This window comes from Astatotilapia calliptera, chromosome 7 (genome assembly GCF_900246225.1).
Source record: "Astatotilapia calliptera chromosome 7, fAstCal1.2, whole genome shotgun sequence".
Taxonomy (NCBI): Eukaryota; Metazoa; Chordata; class Actinopteri; order Cichliformes; family Cichlidae; genus Astatotilapia; species Astatotilapia calliptera.
The window spans coordinates 54,701,632-54,723,880 of record NC_039308.1 but is presented as its reverse complement, the minus strand read 5'-3'; the positions used below and the strand labels follow the sequence as shown (position 1 = coordinate 54,723,880).

Below are 22,249 nucleotides of genomic sequence, written 5' to 3'. Positions count from 1 at the left end.
CAAATTCAGTTTTTCAGCAAAACTTGTTTGAGTCCATAAGAAAAGATTCATTTTTATATCTGGAGGAAGATTTTTTTTTTAAAATAAATATTAATGTTAGCCCGTGACTTTGTTCCAGTTTTGAATTTTGGCCCACTGTGTATTTGAGTTTGACACCCCTGCTATAATGTATGACATGGCCAGAACATGGATTTAATGACTTTTTGTTTCATGCAATGCTTTTATACTCATTTGCAATTCTATATTTTTCCTTTTGTCATGGTTCCCCATATGACCATCTAAAGGATCTCTCACTAATATCATACAGAGCCCAGAACAGAGAAGTGCAGTCTGAATCAGCATTATATTTTATCATTTATTTTATATACACACACATATGAACAACCAAGCTTACATATACACACCATGGGCATGAATGTCATGGTAATTTTGGGCTTTTTATTATTTTAAAAATTCCCAGAGTGGAATGATTGTTCACCATTCATCTTCAGTGACTTTAAAAAACAAAAAAACAAGAATTCATTTTGGATTTGACAGGGTCAAAATATAAATGCAGGCTCAAACATATACATGCACTTACTTACATTTTTTAATAATTGGTGCTGAAGGTTCTACAGTGTCTTAGGTCGACAAAGCCAAGGTCTAATAACTCGTCATTAGCGACTGATTACAACTTTTAGTGACTGAGAGGGTGCCAACCAAGAAAGACGCTCCTCCTCCAAAAGCAACACCTTTAAGCTCGACTGATATTTGCAGCTGTCCACATGTGAACAAGCCTTCTGGAAAAAAGTTTTATGGTCAAAGATGTGACAAAGATTGAGACAATAAAGAGGTATGTTTGGAGGAGCACAGGTGTGGCTTTCAAATGGACAAACACTGTAGCAACTGTCAAGCATGGTGGTGGTAGCAGCATGCTCTGGGGCTGTTTTGCTTCCAGCAATACTGGCAGAATATTAAAGGAGGAGGACTACCTCCAAATTCACCAACTTTTTCTCAAATCAAGAGCTGGACAGGACAACAATCCAAAAACTAAACCTGGTTTTGGAATAGATAAAGCAAGCTTCAGGAATCACCTTCCCCGACCCTAATGAAAATGTGTGGACTATGCTTAAAAGGAAAACAACCAGAGTTAGAAATGATCATGCACCCAATTCTTGTTTTGTTTTTTTTTAAGTCATTAAAGGCACATCCTGTATGTCTGATATGATTGATTATGCTCAATAATCGATCCTGGAAAAAGGACACTTCAAAGAACTAATTAAAACCCATAGAAAACCCCAAATTACAACGGCTTTCATGAATCTGATGGGAATACATGACTGAAATTTTAACTTGTTGCACTTTTGTCTCTTTACCTTTGATAATGACAACAATTTCAGTTCCTTTAGCAAATAAACAAAATGTATAATCACACATTTTACAGCTTGGAGTATAAATATCGCCTTTTTAACAGGTATATTATTAGATGTTCATTTAGAGAGGTACTTAGCAAACAGTAATGTGGCATGTTGCAGTTTTCATTATCCTTATATCTATATCTGAATACGTCAGCTAACATTAAACAAAAAGAATAAACAAAGGTAAATTCAGAGGAAAGCCTTTCCAGGAAAAACAAGTCGAGCACATCGTAAACAGGCTCAAACTGTCTGTTCAAGTCAGGAAAAAATGCATAATACAAAACGCACTTTCATGTCATCTCTGAGAGATGCAGCTGTTGCTACCTTATCTTTTATGTTACTTGGGATACCAAATAATGTGTTACTATCTAAACAAAATAAATATACAAAAAAAACAACACAAAACTGTTTAAAATGTACCTCAAAAAACTGATGGTGACAGCTAAAAATTAACGTCTCACACTACCAACTTTTTTGTTTTTAACCTCTGGGATGATCAGGCTCCAGAGGTGATATGATGGGAATTAATGTTGAAAAAGTCAATGCACGTCTTTGAAATGTAAAGCTGCTGTGCCCCAACAGGTTTAACAATACCAAAAGAGGATTTAGAGAGATGCCAGTCATGATGTTCTGGAGACACCCACACATTCTAAGAAGTGAATTTATGAAGTAAAACAGGTGAAAGCAAGTAAATGAGTTTACCATGGGTGTGTTGGACCGTGGCAGTTTGACAAATCCAACAACAAGGCATAGTGTTTGTTTTTCTTTGGCCTTTTGTGTTTGCTTGGATGTACAATATGACGTTCATGCTTCCAAAGATGACTCATCTGGTTTCTGAAGATACTCTTTGACAAGACTGACAATTGTCGATACTTCTGCCATGGCACCTTTACCTATGGAAAAACAAAGAATTATGAGCTATACAAATGTCTTCTGCAGAAAACTATAAATCAGTCAGTGCCTGAAGGAAAATACAAAGAAGACATGTACACGATTGCAATGCAAATGCTCATGCACATTCTTCACATTCATAAATACACTACACTACACTCAAGCTGTTTGCATATAAATCTGAGCCAAACCCCACCGATGAATCAAAAAGACAGCACTATTAGCAACAAAACTCATAGGCACAGCTCCACCATTTTATTTATTCTTTTATAACACTTTATGCAGTACATCTCCAAAATAGATGAATTGATTAGAATTTTGAAGCTTTAACTGTATCCATGTGTACATCTGCACATGTTTGTGCTTCACTGGGTAAATGGGTTAAATGCAGAGGAACTATCTCCCTATGGGGACTAACACGCACACTTTAGTCATTAGATTAATGTACCAAGGTCAACTGTATGAATTGACATAGTATCAATCAATGTCTTAAACTGAGTTATACAATCTAGGTGACACTTCATTACTTTTCCACTACACAGAAAGTGGTTTACAAAGCCAAGACGTAAACATGACATTAAAAAGTCCAGTGTTAGATATCCTTGAAAAACATTGTGAAGGGAAGTTGTTCCCACTGAATCTATTTCTAGCCTTTTGTCTTCTGTCCAACTTTCTTTGCACTTGCTATAAGACTAAGTCATTAAAATTAGTACTTTCAGTTCCTTATATTAGCACTTTCTATGCTTATTTATACTTTCCTGTACTCTTAGTGGATGTTAATAGGAAACTTCTTTTGACTTAGCTGAAAACACAGCTTAATAAACAGCAGCCTAGGGTAACTAGAAGCAGGATAATCAATACTTACCATGGACTATAGTTATTTATACTAGGTTATATTAAAGGTGGACACTGCAGCTGTGGACAGTGTTTTTTCCAGAAATAATTTCTCAGAATAAAGTAGTCGACACACCTGCTACAGATATAGATTTAGCAGATGCAGCAGCCTCACACAGCATGTTAAATATGAACGCTAAGTATCAGCAGTGCTGTCAGCATTGGTATCTAGCCATCCAAGCATTTTAGGAGATAAGCTCCAGTTAGCAAAAAACAACAAATTGTATTAACGGGGAAGAAAAATGAAATGAACGGAAGTTGTGAAGAGTTAAGTAGATAAAATGGTAGCACCTTATACAAAAATAGACCATGCAACACAAGTTTTTGCATTTACAAATCGCACCATAAGTTTTAAAGCACATGAACTACAAGTATGTGATGCCAACTTTAGAACTTGTACGATCTATACATTTCACTTGGTTGCTATTTATGCTATAACAGTGCTATAAAAGCTACTGCTTTAGAGTGCATGGTTGATCACAACAACACACGCAACACAAAAAGTAGCTTCTACCAGAGCCACAGAAAATGGTGTCAAATACGTGTAGCATTTTCCATCAAGGCCTATTCATTTATATCTTGTGGTGAGTTTGAGTGCTGGGTTATTCTTGAAACTACCTGCATTGTAAGACATGCCATGTCATCCTAGTAAATCTAAACACTGGTAAGATGTTCACATAGTTTGTCCAAGTCTCTTAATACTTTGCTTAGCCACATGACAGAATGAAAAACAAGTCCTTGATACAAAAAAGGGAAGGAGGCAGTTTTAGATGTTCTTGGATAATCCCTTTGTACCACAGTTATCTCTTAAGTACAGTGTCTTTGGAAAGGAACTAAAATATGCCTCTCGTAGGTAACTTACTATGTCAAGTTATGTGACACAGTTTAACAGTGAGCACTGAGCAGGTTGATATGACCTCACACACAGCTGGCTACTGTGCCTGGTAATTAAGAGCAATTCACGAGCCACTTTAATCTAAAATCATCCTTGGGATAAGTCACCTTATCAGAAAAAAAGGAAGCATGTGGCATGTGATTTGGAATAAGGTCTGTTTACCTATAGCAGCTAATAGTCACAGTGTGCTGGTACATAGTGTACTTTTTACAGCCACAGGACACTGAAATCAACACAACTGGTGAAGGAGAATTTGTGTTAAGGAAGAAGGTAGAAAAACTAGCCTTTGAAACTATTTTTTTAAAGGTGAGATTTGACCTCTTGTTTTATCTGCCTGTGATGCTGTGTGTCACCTGGTCTAATCACTGTTACATGCCACTCTCCTTATTCACCTTTGGACCCCTGATGTCATATGATTTACTCACTACTGTCACGTTTCTTGCCTGCGCAGTTCAAGTAGTGTTTGCTCCTGCTATATACTATATATAAAAGGAGGACGTAACCCACATTCATCCTTAAAGAGGCATTTTTTTTTTTAAACTGCCATCAGGGGGGAATTTCCCCTGACTGCAAAAAGTAGTCCAATCATATAGACGTGCATGAGTTTTTATACTCCAGGTGAAGACACCTGGAGTATAAAAAATATATAATGGCAAATATATGAGCTACAGATACAGTTACGGGTTTACAGTAATAATAATAATTAATAAATAAATAAATAAATAAATAAATAAATAAATAAATAAATAAATAAAGACAAAGTCCAAGATGGGTGTAGTAAAATAAGTCACTGGCTCCATGGCATGTGTGAATATTAATCTCCAGCTATTTTAAAGCCATAATAATCATGTCAGTCTTTTTTTAAGGAAATTGTAAGATACTCACTTGAGTAAGGCTCACAAATGTGAGAATATGATGTCTGCTGTTGCATAATTCTAAGTTCTAAGTAAAATATGTAAATTTCAACCCTTTTTCAATTTCCAACGATCTGAGAGTCTGAGTAAATATTAGCAAAGGTTAAATATATTTAGTTCCTCCTCATATTAAAACTCACCTTCATCTCCACACACTAGCTTTTTGGCAACGCAGGGGATTTCCACATATCCAAACTCTTTCAGTCTGGATACCTGCTGGGCTGTAATAGGATGCAGCCACATAGCTGTGTTCATTGCAGGGCAGAAGAGAAGAGGACGACTGGTATCCCAGGCTCTTACCACACACGTCTGAAATGACAAATACACATAAACCTGGAAATCATTTCACAGAAATTCTGCAATAAATGATTATTTGCAAAATCTTTAGTGGTTCATCTTCTTACCAGCAGATTATCACAAATACCACTAGCAATCTTTCCAAGACTGTTGGCATCAAGAGGGGCAATGACAAGTAGATCTGCCCAACGCCTTAGCTCAATGTGTAGCACAGGATCAGATCTCTGTTTCCACAGCTAAATGAGAGACATGCTGTTTGAAATGCATCCAGTTACACAGTCACATCTTCACTTCTGTCTGGAATGCACAAGTTAAACCAGTGTTTTTATGTCTCAGAATTCTCACAAGTAACTCCAGTGTTTTCAAGTTAATAATAGGCAACTCATACCACATTTCATTTTGCTCAGTATGGCACTGTACAGTATTCCTTCACCTATTTTATTTGAAGAGCCCAAGCTGACCTTCATATTGATTATATATGTCATGTTAATTTGTCTTTTATATATATATATATATATATATATATATATATATATATATATATATATATATATATATATGTTTTCAGTGTAATAATGGCTACATTAGAATATCATACTCGAGTTAGTTATTACCTCCCATTCATCCTCGTCACTGTAGATTTTGACTGACACCTCAGCAGAATTATAGAAGTGCTTGGCATGCTCTGTAGTGACTACACGTACATCCACCTACAGCATGACAACATAAATGACATAAATGACAGTGACTGCAGAAGAGAGAGAGATAGATAGATAGATAGATAGATAGAGTGCAACAATACACAAAATTCACGGTTCGGTTCGATACTTTGGTGTCACGGTTCGATATTTTTTCGATACAAAAAAATGTTCATGCCTTTTTAATTTGTCATTTATTAAATTTTCACGGCACATTCCGCACCACATCTCTGTGCGTTCATCATTTGTTTGAAGCCAGCTCACCTCCTGCAACTACTTTTCCGAGAATACGCGCTTCTTTTGTGGTTCGGACTCCTTCTGACATTTCTTTGGAGGTGGAGGAACATTACAGTAATTGCTTAAAGGAGCTTGCTTCTTCGACATCTTTAAGAGTTCTAAACAAATGTCTGTCCTCCTCCTTAAAATCTTATGTATGCAAACACGCGTTGCAACTTCTTATCTTGTGCCCATTTTTTATTTTGACAGCGAATGCGCACCTGCGGACCACTTATGTGCAGCCCTGGTTATTTCGCTTGTCATATTGCAGCCACAGAAATTCTTTTGTCCATGAAACCATAAAGCTGCACTTTCTTTTTGCCTTATAGTCTGATTTGTCATAACTTCTCCGTTTTGTGGTAAGCTTTTTTTTGGCTGTCACTTCTTCACCCTGACCTGTCTTATTTGGCTCAGCAGAACTAAAATATTGTGGCGAGCTCAGACAAGAAGGAGACGGAGGTATCGTTTGGTCTTGCTTCCCGTGAGCTAGCCAGGGAGCACAGCCGTTTATTGACATCTGCAGAAGAACACTGCCGCTAGCTAACTGCTCAGCGCGGCAACAGCACAGCAACAACAACAACACCACCACACAGGGCGCCCTCTGACCCCGGAAGGACACACCGTCGCAGCGAGAGGGCGTCACCCGTCACTATGGCAACATAAACAAAACATAACTGTACAAACAGAACCCCGAACAGCCCTGACCCGCTACATAGCCCCCACCTAAGGGGTCAGTCGTCCCCGACGACCCCATTACCCCACACAAAGTCATGCAAATGTCCAGGTGCCTTCTTTTGGCGCACCGGCCGGTCACGGTCACTCGGGTCAGAACATGGGGTGCCACCATCATCCCACTTCTGACACCAATGTGGCGAGCTCAGACAAGGAGGAGACGGAGATATCGTTTGGTCTTGCTTCCCGTGAGCTAGCCAGGGAGCACAGCCGTTTATTGACATCTGCAGAAGAACACTGCCGCTAGCTAACTGCTCAGCGCGGCAACAGCACAGCAACAACAACAACACCACACAGGGCGCCCTCTGACCCCGGAAGGACACACCGTCGCAGCGAGAGGGCGTCACCCGTCACTATGGCAACATAAACAAAACATAACTGTACAAACAGAACCCCGAACAGCCCTGATCCGCTACAATATATATCCTGCTGCTTTTACACACGCACTCACATAATGCTCAGCGATTCTCTGCACGATCAACCTCTCACATGTTTAAGCTTGCTGCGGGAGATTTCACTTGTCATGTTTGCATAGTAAGCTAACGATTGATAAGACAATGTCAGAGGAATTGGTGCGCAAATTATCATCACTCACCAATCAGTGCTGTCACTCTCTATACACAGTTCGTGCGATTGCAAAGTGAAAGCAAAAAAACAAGCGCAAATTCAAACGCGACTTCAATATGTCACATATTGGCAGTGGCTCACCGATGCCAATGACATAATTACCCGGCTACATTTCCGAAAGAATGCAAAAGCATTGACATAGATTTTTCCTTCCTACAATAGCCCGACGGGCAGGGTAGCCCGTCTGAAAAAAATCGCTAGCCCCAGGACGTCAGGCTAGCGATTTTGCGAGCCCTGTATCTGATTGAGGAATCACTCATCTTTGGAAAAGAGAGTTTATTACAGAGAAATGGCTCTTTCCAAAATAAAAGCTATACTATCCGCTTCTTCTGGGCTATATTCTCAGCAGCATAAGGAGAATCATGTGCTAACAGCTGTCTAAATGACTCGGCTAAAGTTAGTAGCATGCTTGTTGTTTTTGTCTTTGCACTAGGATGATGTAAATGTGCAGTCATATTCGTTGTGTTCCCACTAGTGCTTTCAGGTTAATCTCGTTGAAATGACCTTAACGCTACAACACGGCAAATCTCCGTTAACGAGCTACCGCCGATCGCCCTGTGCATGGGGCTAGACGGCCAACACGTTAACAAGCTAACTGCGCTAACACACTAGTTCCCACCTATGTAATTGAGCATTGCATGGCACATCCAACATACTGTTTTACTTTAGTCCATGACTCGCTTACCTTCAGGGTCATATGTCACATGAAAACCAAAATAATTCCAAACGCCAGATCTGAATGAGAGTGGGGGAGGTCCATGTTGCAAGGAGAGCTTAACTTCTGTCTCGCTAGCTTGCCCTGCGCTCTTCCTTCTGACTATGCTGTCTGTGTTGAGCGCTCAGTGGATCTGCGCTCGACAGTGCAGCCTAGGCGGAGTAGTCGAACGCAGATTCACTGAGCGCTCAACACAGACAGCATCGTCAGAAGGAAAGTTGATAAAATAAATTACAAATGTTGTATTGTTCGATACATATGCGTACCGAACCGAAAGCACTGTATCGAACGGTTCAATATCGATACGAATATCGTTGCACCCCAGATAGATAGATAGATAGATAGATAGATAGATAGATAGATAGATAGATAGATAGATAGATAGATAGATAGATAGATAGATAGATAGATAGATAGATAGATAGATAGATAGATAGGGGGAAAAGGGAGGGAGACACACATCAGTAGTATGAATTTCCTTTTCCACCACATCCCATTTAAAATTGAGATCTGATGACTGTGGATGCCTGAAAGCCACTTGTGTATAATGGATTAACTGTCATGTTCACAAACCAGTTTAACATGATTTAAGCTTTATGGCATGTTATCCTGCAGGAAGCAGCCATCAGAAGATGAGTACTCTGTGGTCATAAATGATAGACATATTTAAATGATGACTTAAATGTACTAAGAGGCCTGGAGTGTGCCAAGACAATATCCCCCACAACATAACACCACCTTCAGCCTGAACAATTGAGACATGGCGGGATGGATCCATGTTTTATGATCTTTATACCAATTTCCCACCCTACCATTTGAACATTTTTCCAAACTTCTTCTGTCCAATTTTGGTGAGTCTGTATGAACTGTATCCTCATTTTTCAATGTCTAGCTGACAGGCATGGCACAGGGTGGGGTTTTGGCTAAGGTTCGATGAGTTGTGCATTGAGAGATACTCTTCTAGTACCATGGTTGTAACATGAGGATTTTGAATTACTCTCCTCTAACCCTGGACGTCACAAAGGCATTTTCACCCAGAAAGCTACATTTTCTCTTTTTTGGGCTATTCTCTGTAAACCCTAGAGATGATTGAGTGGGAAAATACCAGTAGATCAGCAGTTCCTGAAATACTCAGAACAACCTGTTTGCGGCCCACAAACATGCTACGTTCAAAGTCACTTAAATCACCTTTCATTGCCATTCGGATGTTCAGATGAAGTTAAGCAGGTAATCTTGACCATGTCTACATGCCTAAATGCTTGAGTTGCTGCCATGGGATTGGCTAAATAGATATTTGCATTAAAAAGCAGCTTAATTGGTGTACCTAACCAAGTAGCAAGTGAGTGCAGATAGAGTCTACATAGGTATGAATTTCTGTTTACTCTAAGTTTTTACATTATTATAGAGTATTTTTTTAAACAACTACCACTACCACTAGTATGCTTGAATTAATTCATCAATTGTTTTATAATTAGCAGGGCTTGAGCAGGTGAAGTGTTCATTCTTTCTCAAGTAAATAAATACGTCATACTAGTTGTTACAGAGAAGATTTTCCTACAACTGACTGTTTAATTAAAAAAAGAATGATGTTTACAAGACATTACTGCTTCCAGTGACATCCGTGATCCCACATCATTTTGTTGGAAATTAAATTGACTGATTGGGGCATTATGTCTCTCTGCTCCATGGGATGTGCATCCATGCATATTCTCGCATGTTAAACTCAAATGAAGCAATTATTCTTAGTTTGACAGGCCAAATATTTCTCTCTACAGGTATTAGCTATTACACATACAATTTAAAACTATTTGCATTGCTATGCAAACGCATAGCTTCATCACCCTGTTTACTACAAAAGTCCTAACACACTTTATTTAGTATATTGCAAAACCTTTCCTACACTAATACCAACACTGTCATATATTATCCCCGTTTAACATTTACGTCTTCAAATGTCGTTTTCTCTATTTTCATGGACGACCGTTGTGGTTTTTAATTAACAGGCAGATATTGCTGGCTCAGATTTGCTCTGTTTATTTAATAACTAGAATATACTGCGTTTGTAGCGATGCTGCCTAACATCCCCATCTTGCGGTAAAGGTGAGCTTATGCGTATTATGCCACTTAGATAAACAATAAATGTATATAGATGCTTGTGCTATTATTTGCTAACTATGTACGGGGAAAATAGAAACATTCATGATATGCAAACATTAACTAATATGAAGCAACTCACCCCGGAGAGTTCAAGAAGCTGGGAGACCAAAAGAGGCAGTTTCAAGGCTGCGACGCTTCCTGTCACTCCAACAAGGACATTAAATGTCCCGGAAGTTTTCAACAAATCAGTTTTTAAACTTGACATATGGTCGTCTTGCTGCCTGTTAGCATACTGCCAAAAGAAAAATTAGACAACCTGTCGCGTTCCTGTGACACTTCCGTAAATATTCACTTAGCCAATCAGGGAAGAGCACGTCTAACGTTTGTGCCTCCTGCACGAGCGCGTCTCAGCACTGATCAGTGGAGAGCGCGCACGTTCGAAGAATATTCTGGGTAATTGCTAAAGTCCTTCCAGGGCAGCTAGCATGAAGCGTGGAGCGTTCATTCATTGTTTGCCCGATTAAAAAAAACTGATCAAAAACGCAATAATGGCACTCACACCTCTTGTTTATTGGGCTCAACGCCATGAAGACATTTACCTGCGAGTTGAGCTGACAGATGTTCAGGTGAGAGTACCTCCTGCAGTTGCTTGTCACGGGCAAAACGCTTTAGCATGGTTCTGACTTTTTTTTTTCTTTTTTTTTTAAGCCTTGTGTTTGGGCCTCTGATGGTAAATGGGAAGCAATGCAAATACAGACGAAAGGTTCCTGTAAACGTTATCCTGCTGGATAGCTGTACTATTTGCATACTGTATGAGAACTGAGATCTCTTATCTGATAACTGATCCATACAAAGCTCTCTGTTGAGGTCCTTCGTTCATTATGTAGTACGTCTAAAGCCACACAACCTGTTCGAACCTGTTTTTAAAACCTGTTGATTTTAAGAATATTCGTGTTAACAGTTAATCACATGGGTGAAAAGTCCTAAAAATACCCGTTGGAACTACTCGGAAGGCGGGGTGGGTGGGGGTGGTAGCATTGTTCACGCGGCGCTCGTGGGGTTATGTGTGAGGGACAGGTGTTGTTACACCTGTAGATATCACATCATCCCATACTACATGCTACAGGAGGGCTTCTCAGCACTCGTTTTCTTCTTCTTTTTATAGCACTTAACTCTATTTCTGATCATGTAACAGAAGATTCAGGTTAGAGACTTTTTAACCACTTATTTTACCTGGTAATTAAATATCCTATGTGTTTTGCAATATAGTTTGTCACGGTAATATGTAACATAAGATTAATATCTTTGTTTCGGGTTTCTGTTAACAGGAAGTAAAAAAAATTCTTGATCTAGCGAGGAAGTATGCTTATCCTTTGCCTGTGTTTTTGCAGAATATTGACGTCCACGTGGATGAAAATGTCCTTCACTTTTCAGGTGACATGGATTCACGGATTTCATTTGCATTTGGTGATTAAAGACATATTTTTAAAAATATTTTTGTGGCATTTCATTTGTGATATCCTGTTTGTAGCCCAGGGGCATGGTGCAAAAGGACAAAATGAGTACAAGTTCAGCTTGGACTTCCTCTTACCAGTAAAGCCACAGGTATGCTGAGTAATTCTATAATTTATCTTGTGGGATCAGAAATATATCTATAGACAGAATAACTTTAAGATTGCTCTTAAATCTTTTCCTTTCCTTTCTTTGGTTTTCCTGTTTGTGCTCATTGCGTGAACCTGTAGGTCAGCTACAAGTCCACACAGCGGCAGGTGAACATTACAGTGCACAAAATACAGCGAGGTTGGTGGGAAAGGCTGACTCTCCGGGAGCGTAAACCTGTCTTCCTGGCACCGGACTTTGATCGCTGGCTGGACGAGTCAGACGCTGAGATGGAAATCAGAGAAAAGGTAAGAGTACAACTTGGCATTTGACAATTGTTACTAGATGACACTCGCAGATAAAGATTAAAAAATGTCAGTATGACTAAAATAATTGATTTTTTTTTTTTTTTTTTTGGCCTGTCCCGTTTGGCTCTTTTGCCATCAGAATTGTTGTCTAAAGGCAAAGAAAGATGCCCAACGGATTTACTTTACCAAACTGACTAAAATAATTGATTAAAGACTGTACTATTTTCATTTTTTAAATACTTTTAAAAGGAGGAGAAAAAGAACAGGCTGAAGGCTTCAAGACAAAAAGAAGAAGGTGGGTGCAGATAATATATTGCACTTGAACATTCTGTTTTATCAGATGGCTTTGAAGGGAAAACTGCTGATACAATTTTCCAATTTCTTTGAAATATTTCAGGGTTCGTCAGCCTGAAAACTGTGTTCTTGATTGTGTACAACCTGGTCCAGTTTCTTGGTTTTTCATGGATCTTTATCAACATGACAGTGCGCCTGTTTATCATTGGCATAGGTGTGAAAATATATTACACAGGAGAAGCTGAAAGTGTCACTTACTTCACAGAAAACTGGTTAAAACATGTCCGTTCAAAACTCTTTTCAGATTCCCTCTATGACACATTTCACACAATTTCGGATGTGATGTTCTTCTGCCAGATCCTGGCATTAGTAGAGGTCCTGAATGCTGCTTTTGGTGTAGTCAAGACAGGTGTTATACCAACTCTTATACAGGTATGGGATGGGTTTTTTTTTTGTTTTTTTTTTGCCTGAGTTCAAGTTTCCTAAAGTTACAGATTGAGCACCAATACACATCTTTTGTTTGTGCACTAGGTGGTCGGAAGGAATTTTATCCTCTTCATCATTTTTGGTAGTCTGGAGGAAATGCACCACAAGCCAGTTGTGTTCTTTGTTTTCTATCTGTGGAGTGCTATTGAGATTTTTAGGCAAGTATGCATTTTCCTACTGTCTACAGTAAACAGTCATCTAGTGATATATAGTACAGCTTTAGCCAGTTGTATTTAAATAAAACTAAAATTGGATAAGATTTAGAGCTTTGCAAATGTTTGGAACAGTTACAGTTTTTTGTTAGATTTTATTCACATTTCAGCCTTGAAACAGGCAAGTAGCAGTTGCATCTGAGCTATAATTTTATAAGAATGTGTAACTGTGGATGCAACTTTGTGTAATTTTATTTGGAGCATGACTTTTTTTTTTTCCTTAACCAACATGCTCATCCTTTTTCAGGTATCCCTTTTACATGCTGGGCTGTTTCAATACAGAGTGGAAAACCCTCACTTGGCTGCGGTATACTGTCTGGATGCCACTGTATCCACTAGGTGTTTTAGCTGAAGGTAGGCTTTTTTTTTTTTTTAAACAAAATTTGATATAAAAAACATGCAAACATGTTTATAGACTCTATTATATATACTCTTATCTCTCAATCCCACGTAGCTCTTGCAGTGATCCAGTCCATCCCCATCTTTGATGAATCTAAACTCTTCAGCATTCCTCTGACTAAAGTGATTGGCACCTCTGTCAGCTTCTCTTACTTCCTGTACATTTATCTTGTTCTTATGTTTTTGGGTAAGTCCCCACATGAACTGTCTCTCACATGACACATATATTCTAACTTAACCACTGCTGCTCTGATATTAATCTTGGTTCCCCCTCCCCCCCCACAAAAGGACTTTTTATCAACTTTAGCCACCTTTACAAGCAGAGGAAGAGGCGCTTCCGGACCAAAAAGAGGAAAGCAAATTGAGACTCAACACCAACAGCATTCCTTGAACACCTTTGCTGCCTGCTTATTCCTCGACCTTTGTTTTTAATAATCATCATCCTTATGTCAAATTTATTATCAACTCAATTTTTGACAGCCTGTCCATATAAAAACTAAAATGACTTCCTTTATGGCTATTATTAACACAATAGATGTGCAATGAGTACAGAAATACTGCATCGAGCAAACTTATTGGTGACCAAGTTTGCACACACATACCGGTACATTTCCATAGCACCTGTGTGATAGTGCGCCCCCCCCCCCCCCCCCCGCTCTTAGTCTTGTTTTTCTCCCACGCAGCACTATTTTGAGAAGCACTGATAAGAAAACCCTGTTATCATTTCATATTCAGTCACTGCCATATGTATAAAGAAAACAAGTCATCATTCCACATGATAAGCTCTTGGTTATAATTTCACAATTCCAAGCCATTCCACAAAGCTCAGGGACAAATAACCAGACTGCTTAAAAAAAAAAAGTGTCCATTGTGCTCAACAACAACCTTCAAGGAGCAATGTTAAATTGTAACAGGTTTTTTCTGGCTGATTTTTTATTATTTGCACTTGAATTACGAATGCCAACATTAATAGCTGTTTACTCTGTTCTGTAAATGTGGCAGTTATTTGACAATGAATAAAAACCTAATTTTAATGTGGTTATTGTGTCAAAAGATTCCTACAAAGGAACATTTATAAAAACAAAACAACACTGAATCCCAAAGATGACTTCGTAAAATAATCCCGTGAACGTCTTTACAGGGTGTATGCAACACTGCAGCACATTGGTCCACGCAGGCGGAGCCTATGATATTTTGAGTTCATTCATACAAATTCGGATGCGGCTCAACTTGAGAAATCCGTGTGCATGGGAACAATGTTGTGATCAAAAGCAGCATACTGGGAGTCACCAGTGCTGGCCAATTTAAGCTGCTGTGCAGCGTGGGAGAGCTGGAAAGCAGCATCAGGATGTGCCGAGTCTGGCAGCATGGTGCACTCTCTCTCCAGCAGATCGGCAACTCCCTTCAGGAGCTCCCAGAAACCAAAAGCCAAAGCAGCCTTACGTAGACGGTTCAGCTCCTGTCAGAATCAAAATGAAAATATAACATTTCATTTTTGGGAAAAAACAAACATAGCTTTAAAAATTATAGTTTAGAGCCACTCCAGCTAATCTTACCTTATAGAAGGTCTGAGTTTTATCTGGCAGTTTCCTGGCATTCCTCAGGATCTTCTGGACATCAGTCTGTACAATGACAGCATAAAAAACGAGTCAATGAATCAAAAGGCCCCTTAAATGTTTTGACCAATGAAATGTTTTTATATTAGTTTTAGTGATTACGGCTTGAAAACCTGAAATCCAGTATCTCAATTAGTAGAATATTTATTAGTTGATCTGTATTGGAAATTGTTGGTTCACCGTTTTGTTAAGTACAGAGTTAACAGCCATCTACAAGATGATTTTAGAGTACTCTATGCGCAGATCTTCTGATAAGCTTCAGTGAGATGCAGATTTCCCTTTTTCAGCAGGAGTAAGCACACATTGCTAAATCTATGAGCAAATGGTTTGCTGACAATGTTATTACTGTGCATGACTATAGCCAACTAATCTGATCTAAATGCCAAAGAGAATCTGTGAGATAATGTCAGGAAGATGAGAAACACAGACAAGCTGCACTATCGGCCATCTATCTATCAAAGCAACCTGGGCTTCAGTGCAGATCATCTCCATGCCACGCCGCCTTGATAAATAATAAAAGCACTCAAACTAAGTGCTGAGTGTTTACATGAACTTTACAGTAGGTGGACATTTCTTTATTGTCAATCTTTTTTTGATTAAACTTAGGAAGCATTTTAATAATCTGAGACACTGGATTTCCGTTTTTAAATGAGCTATAAACCACAAGCCTCAAGATTTATATCAAATAGTAAATATTTCGTCATATTTTTAGGAAATATTTCACTTCGTGTGTAATGATTATTGAATAAACTACAAAAACGAAAAACCTTTTGATGACATTTTCCTTTGTTTTTTTAAGATTCACTAATATAAGATTACATAGTTGGTCATGTAAAGATTACTCTGAATGACAGACTTGGACTGACCTGAAGAATCAATATTTGTTTGATGGCGACAATATTGACAAAATCAAATACCAGAAATTCCTGGAGTAATTATTAATCACAGGAACAAGAATTTCAATAAATATTAACCAAGCTCTGCTGAAGAGAGTTCAAACAAAGTAGAGACTTGCTGAGCCCCCTGTAGAGGCAGTGAACAGAGCAGCCTCTGAGAAGCCAAGTAACTCATTAGTCAATTGCAAGAAATTAATCTGAAGCTATTTTGACAATTTCGCAAATAAGCCTTTTTTTCTTCTTCTTACACAGAAATGTCAGAAATTAATCGCTTTCTGGGTTTTTTTAAAAACAGAAAGCAGTTCATTAAAAGAATATAATTAGATAAATTTATCACTGACAGAAATGTATGAAATGTTTGTCTTTTCTCCAAACTTTCAAGAGAAAAATACTCCCACGCAGTAATTTTACTTCACCTGTAGTCCACTGGCCTTAATCCACACGGTCACATTCTGGGCATAGCTACGTTTCACCTGTGGTTGTACAGGAAATGGACTTTTACTGTCATCCTCTCCGTAGGGATTATCAGCCGCTTCTGTGACATGAGAAAGGTCACGGGACAACATAGTGAGGTCAGTCAATACACTGCATCATGAGACACGTGAGAAACCCAGGTGAAGTATTAACTACTTGATCGTGTCCACAGTCTGTTGTTCTTTAGGAATACTTGTGCATGGGTCATTGTGTCACATGTTAAATAAAACACAGAGTTTCAGAATATCCCTAAAATGGTTTCCGGATTAATTTAAGCCACTGGGGGAAAAAAGAAAAATTTTTTTAAAGACAGTGCACTTAGAAACCCCATATAATCTTTTGTAAACACAGAACTCTTCATATTTGCTCATTTGACCCTCATCTGCAATGAAACTTGGCATGGTGGAGAGATTAAAAAAACAAAAAGTCACCTGAGATTGGTCCCAAATGTGATATCTTGCCCAGCCAGGGCAGAGGCTCCGGACCGGGATCAAAAAGAGACATCATCAAGTTTGATTTCTTCTTGCTGTCTGCCTGGGAGTACAACATGCCGTACCACTCCGGCCTGAGGGGCAAAAAAGCAAACTACATATACAATTTGTTTGCATAATATAGCAGTCTTTATGGTGCAGGTTAATATAAAAGAGTTTATATAACAGCTCTGCTGCATCTCACCCCAGCTGGACCAGCGCCACCATGCCTTCAACCTTCAGACTTCCATGTAAAAGTACACAAAAATTGGGACTTTTGCCTGCCATCTGACTGGCAGAAGGTTCCTCCTCAAGCTCATCTGTGGTTCCTGTACCAACTTCATCCACATCTAAAACCAAGTACACATAATAAACTAAATCATAAATATTTGCTATTCTTTATTAATCAGAAAAAAATACTTGTTTTCATTTCTGCTGTTAGACTGTGTTAGACAATTTTACTTACGTTTTTCTCATCTCTTCTATTAATGTTAGTTTTAATCTTTTACATTACAGAATGAGAGCAATTTTTTAAAGAAGTACTGAAATAAATTAGTGTGCATGACAAATAAAGGAAGCTCGAACCTCAAGGGATTTCCCAGCAGCTTTGCTCTTCCTTCCTATTTTGTTGGTTTCTTATAGTCTGAGGCATTTCCTGATTCGTTCGTTATCAACCTTATTTACTAAAATTGATTTGTTCTGCAACAGCAAACTCTAAAGTTCTTTTTTCTTTCTTTCTTAAGTGAGTTAACATAAAGCTGCTTGAACATTTGGGTGTTTACATCTAAATACGAGGAGATGTGCACAAGCTGCAAAGCTAATATGTCACCAATCCGCATTTCTCTATAACTGGAACATAGCAAAAGTATTAAAACCAACCTTTGTTTACAGCAATAGGTAATACCAAGTGTCTGGATATGACAGGAGGACTTGCAATGTCAGCAATTTCAATGAAACCCACAATCTCCAAATCTGAAAGGCATACAAGAGAAAGATTTGTTTAAAAAAAAATGAAGAATTTAAAGAGGATACGAAACACTAAACATATAAAGGCCAGTTTACATCGTGGAGGTCTGCTCTCAAAAACTGACATAGATGTAACACTGTCTGTGAAAGAAGTGCTTAAAGTTTACTTAAATAAGAACAGTGTAGAGGACAGACTGTTTGAATCACCAGACCGACAGAATGAAGTCAGAAACTGATTTTTCCTCCTCTAACCAGCTGTACTGTGCGGCACAATCAGCTCATGCAATCAGCTAAGTTTCTTAGCCCAGCACAAAAATGATCCCCTTAAACGGATTTTCAGTTTTAGTGTCTTTATTTTCCTTAGAGTTATTGATTCTCTCACTAGTTAGCTAACGTAAAATAATGTAAGTCTACTAGCTGCCACCAGCCAACCACATGTTGTCATGGTCCGTACTGACAGACTAAAACTTCAGCACTTATTTCTTAAATCCTGCTTCACAGTTACATCTATGTCAGTTTTTTAAAGTAGGGTTCCATGATGTAAATTAGCTTTTATGCATGTAATGTTTCATGACCTCCTTAAATTAAACTAATCATAAAATCTGAAGCCAGTACCTGTACTAACAGTCCGGGGCATAGGCTCCACCTCTTCATCCATCACGACAGGCTCAGGTCGAGGGAAGACCTGAACATCTGAGGATAGATTCCCACAGTGCAAAACCGCGTGGAAGGGAGAGTATACAAGATCGATCAGCTTCCTGGGGACATGCAGATATAGAATATGACCAAAGATGCCCTTACTAAACATATGAAAGAGGTCAAAATGTTTTTTGTGAATAATCTAAACAGTTACAGTAGTACCCAAACATGGTCTGTACACTCTTCATGCAAAGCGGTCCCTCCATAGTAAAGATTTGCCCATCCCCTCCACTAAGGCAAAGTAATTCCTCCAGGTTGTCCATGGCATCAGTCATCTGTAACTGAAATTACACAAGACAGTGGGTCTAATTTTTCAAAGCTGGGCTATTTAGCTAGATTAAGTTAAACTTTTACATATTTGCAATTTAATGGCAATTTCCACATTCTCAATTAGACTGATCATGCTTCCTGAAAGGTACTGACAGATGGAATAAATATAGATCTAGGGCTGAGACTGTGGTATGGGGAAGACTGGTGGTTGCTCCTGGGCCTCGCAGATTCCCATGTATGAAAATGAGAACTAAGAACCTGAGTGAAGGAAGTAGCCATACAATAGTCATATGACAGGGAGTGAATGAGGTGTGGTCCCCCTCCTAAAAAAATCTCCATGAGAAACTTCCCGGGCACTTGGGATACAATAGCACAAAAACTTTAACTGATAAGTGCTGTGAGGTTATCTATAGCAAATTTTTGTCTGTCGATTCTGAAATGCTGACAGAGAAATCATCTTAAACCTTTAATCAAAGGTCACCTCATCTACAAATTTCATGACGATAAACATTTCACTCAGTGTACCTGCACATGTGATGTGACAATAAAAGTGATTTGATGAATACCTGATATTTAATAACATGCAGGGTTTTCCCCGACTCAAAGTTGGTAACTATTTATAACCATGATTAGTGTGCATATAGTCAACACAAAAAGACTGTGCTATTTCACTTATACTTATAAGTTTATACATTTTATGTTATTTTTTTGCTATTTGAAAAATAAAATGTATTCAAATTTATTTTTTAAATAACAGCTTTGTGAAGTGACAGCCTCTTTGTTGGAAGCCAAAATGTTTTATGTGCTGGAAAACTATAGTTTGAGTCTGTGAAGGTAGAAAGCAACTGTCATACTGCTGTCATCCTAAAATGTTCACAGAAATGTGTGATTTACAGGTGTCTAACACAGGCAATATGACCCTGAATTGTGTTTTTGATAGCTGCTTCTGGTATCATGTGACTGTAAGGATGGCTCAATACCTCCTCTGCATTGGCAATACACATGATGAACAGTTTGGTAGGAAAAGGGAAAGGAAGAGGAAATTTCTTGTCATCCCCACGTTGTTTCAGTGTTTGGAGGGAGTGGCGTAAAGACCCCTTCCCAATACCAAGGGATCCATCAGTAACCAGCACCACCTACAGGACATATGGAAGAAGTACATAAACATAACTCAGTATATGAACATATGGTTCAGATCACTGCAGGAAAGCTATTCGACCAATAATAAGCAATAAATAAATCCAATAAATACAGAGGTGTGGCGATACTGAATAAAGTGTTAGCCAAATACCTGACAGGGGCAGGCACTACCCCACTCCTGCTGTACTACATTACTAACTCCATTTAGAGCTGCTTCAACACAGGTTTTGTCATAGTCTTCCAGGTTGCTCAGAGCCTCCTGTGCAGGAAAAAAAAACATACGGTAATCCCAAAATCAGACCGCTTTTCAAGGAAACAAAATATACTTTGACTTTTCAGACAGATATGTCACATGAGCACACTTTACCTGCAATGCATTGTAGTCTCTGGTGAAAGGTACCAGGAGTTCCCACAGGGAAGAAAAGGCCATCAGCGACGTGAACTCCAAGCGGTAGTTTGAGGCCATGTGTTCAAACAACATATTGAGTCCGTGGACAGCCAGGTTCTTCCTCTGAAACTCTTCGATGCCATCCAATGACACTGGTCGTGTCATGGACAGAGACACGTCCATTAACACCACAGTAGGCATGCTCACCGCTTACAGATCCCAAATATGAAAACAGAAGTCCGCTGCAATGCTCCCACTGACGGTTTCCACTGTGTTGTCGTCGCTGAGGCGTATTTAGCTAGAACAACCAAATACACAGGCGCCGTCAGTAAAGATAAAGAAGAAGGGACATATGGTAACATCCGAACTGTTAGCTAATGTTGGCTAGTTTTTCGGCTAATTTACATTAGCATTATGTAACGCTACGGCAAACGAATGAAATGTTCCAGCTGCCATTTAACCAAAATTACATTATAACTATCCAAAACCTAAGATACAAAGTAAAGAAGCGGTATCAGGAAAAAAAATTACTAAAACCTACGCGCCTTTCAGTTTTTACGCTAACTAAACAATGGTTATGGTGTACTGTGCACCAGCACTTCCGTCCGGGCTGACATTAGTGTACACATCAGCGGATAGTTCCCGGGAGATAAAAAAACAAAACAAAACCCATAACAACAACAACAATAATAGTAATAATAATGATAATGATGATAATAATAATGATCTGGCTGCAGACATAACTTTTTATCATCTAGAGATGATAAAAAGTCTTTGTGCAAAACAAGTCTTTTGGCGACTTGTTTTGCACAAAAGACGGGCCGATAAGCAACGCCCACTTTAAAGCCCTGACCAATAAAGATTTGGTGGACGCGTTTCAAGGTATCTACCCACATTTTCAAAATACATTTTCACAGTTTAAATATTTTTAAATGTATTTTAGGCTTTCTGGAATCTGCTTTGATGATTAGTTTAAGATGAGACGCTACACATAATCCTATTAGTCGGACCTAAAGTAGGTTATAATGTTTACGGTGAAGACTTTTCCAGCGTCATATCCTATAACTTGAACATTCCTTAGATGTCTGCCACTATGATTAAAAATTATAATATTTGTTTTGATTATCTGAATAGAACAGAACCTCTGAAAATATCCTTATCTGGTGCTGTATTTGAGTTGTAATTGCAAAACAGTTCCTAAACTTTTTGAAGAACCTTTTTTTTAGGTTTTGAAGTGGAAGTGGGAAGTTGGGACTTTTTTTGATTGATTTTTCAAAAATGAATTGTACAAGAGGAAAACGACTGCGGCTGAAAAAGCTTCTTTTTTTTCCTCTTTGGGACTCTCCTCTGTTCCCTCTGTCAGCTGACTGTCAGTGCCAGACCAGGTTTGCCTCAGAACGGAGAGGATTTCAGGGGGAAATTAACAAAGATACTTGAGGTGGAATCTCTCACTGCAAAGCATGATTATGATCCCCAAGATCAGACGCATGTGGTAGATGATGTGGAAACAACCTCAGATTCCAACATACCCACCACTACTGAGTCTCTATTACTGCAAGTCACAAAAGGGTTTATCTCTGCAGCCTCTAAGCTTCCAAA

General features: G+C 38.7%; 3 protein-coding genes across 4 annotated transcripts; 1 reads left to right on the top strand and 2 right to left on the bottom strand.

The window, feature by feature from the left end:
- Positions 1-408: 408 nt before the first annotated feature.
- On the bottom strand, positions 409-10,778 carry ppcdc (phosphopantothenoylcysteine decarboxylase). Its single transcript, XM_026175846.1, has 5 exons — positions 10,573-10,778; positions 5,903-5,998; positions 5,396-5,524; positions 5,132-5,300; positions 409-2,290 (listed from the first exon to the last, which is right to left on the bottom strand). The coding sequence occupies exons 1-5, from the start codon at positions 10,696-10,698 to the stop codon at positions 2,202-2,204; spliced, it is 609 nt and encodes a 202-aa protein (XP_026031631.1). The 5' UTR covers positions 10,699-10,778; the 3' UTR covers positions 409-2,201.
- A 78-nt stretch (positions 10,779-10,856) lies between these two features.
- Positions 10,857-14,765, top strand: hacd3 (3-hydroxyacyl-CoA dehydratase 3). Its single transcript, XM_026175845.1, has 11 exons — positions 10,857-11,059; positions 11,825-11,867; positions 11,965-12,038; positions 12,176-12,340; positions 12,590-12,635; positions 12,738-12,848; positions 12,939-13,066; positions 13,166-13,278; positions 13,580-13,686; positions 13,787-13,918; positions 14,020-14,765. Exons 1-11 carry the CDS (start codon positions 10,982-10,984, stop codon positions 14,094-14,096), a joined length of 1,074 nt encoding a protein of 357 aa, XP_026031630.1. The 5' UTR covers positions 10,857-10,981; the 3' UTR covers positions 14,097-14,765.
- ints14 (integrator complex subunit 14) lies at positions 14,580-21,323 on the bottom strand. 2 transcript variants are annotated; one of them, XM_026175844.1, is made up of 12 exons: positions 21,192-21,323; positions 20,630-20,948; positions 20,414-20,521; positions 20,103-20,258; positions 19,015-19,133; positions 18,769-18,911; positions 18,067-18,159; positions 17,393-17,537; positions 17,149-17,282; positions 16,660-16,778; positions 15,288-15,353; positions 14,580-15,190 (listed from the first exon to the last, which is right to left on the bottom strand). In XM_026175844.1, exons 2-12 carry the CDS (start codon positions 20,849-20,851, stop codon positions 14,957-14,959), a joined length of 1,539 nt encoding a protein of 512 aa, XP_026031629.1. In that variant the 5' UTR covers positions 20,852-20,948; positions 21,192-21,323; the 3' UTR covers positions 14,580-14,956. The 2 variants fall into 2 exon arrangements, with proteins under 2 accessions (XP_026031629.1, XP_026031628.1); XM_026175843.1 differs by having other exon boundaries at positions 20,630-21,323.
- Positions 21,324-22,249: the final 926 nt, after the last annotated feature.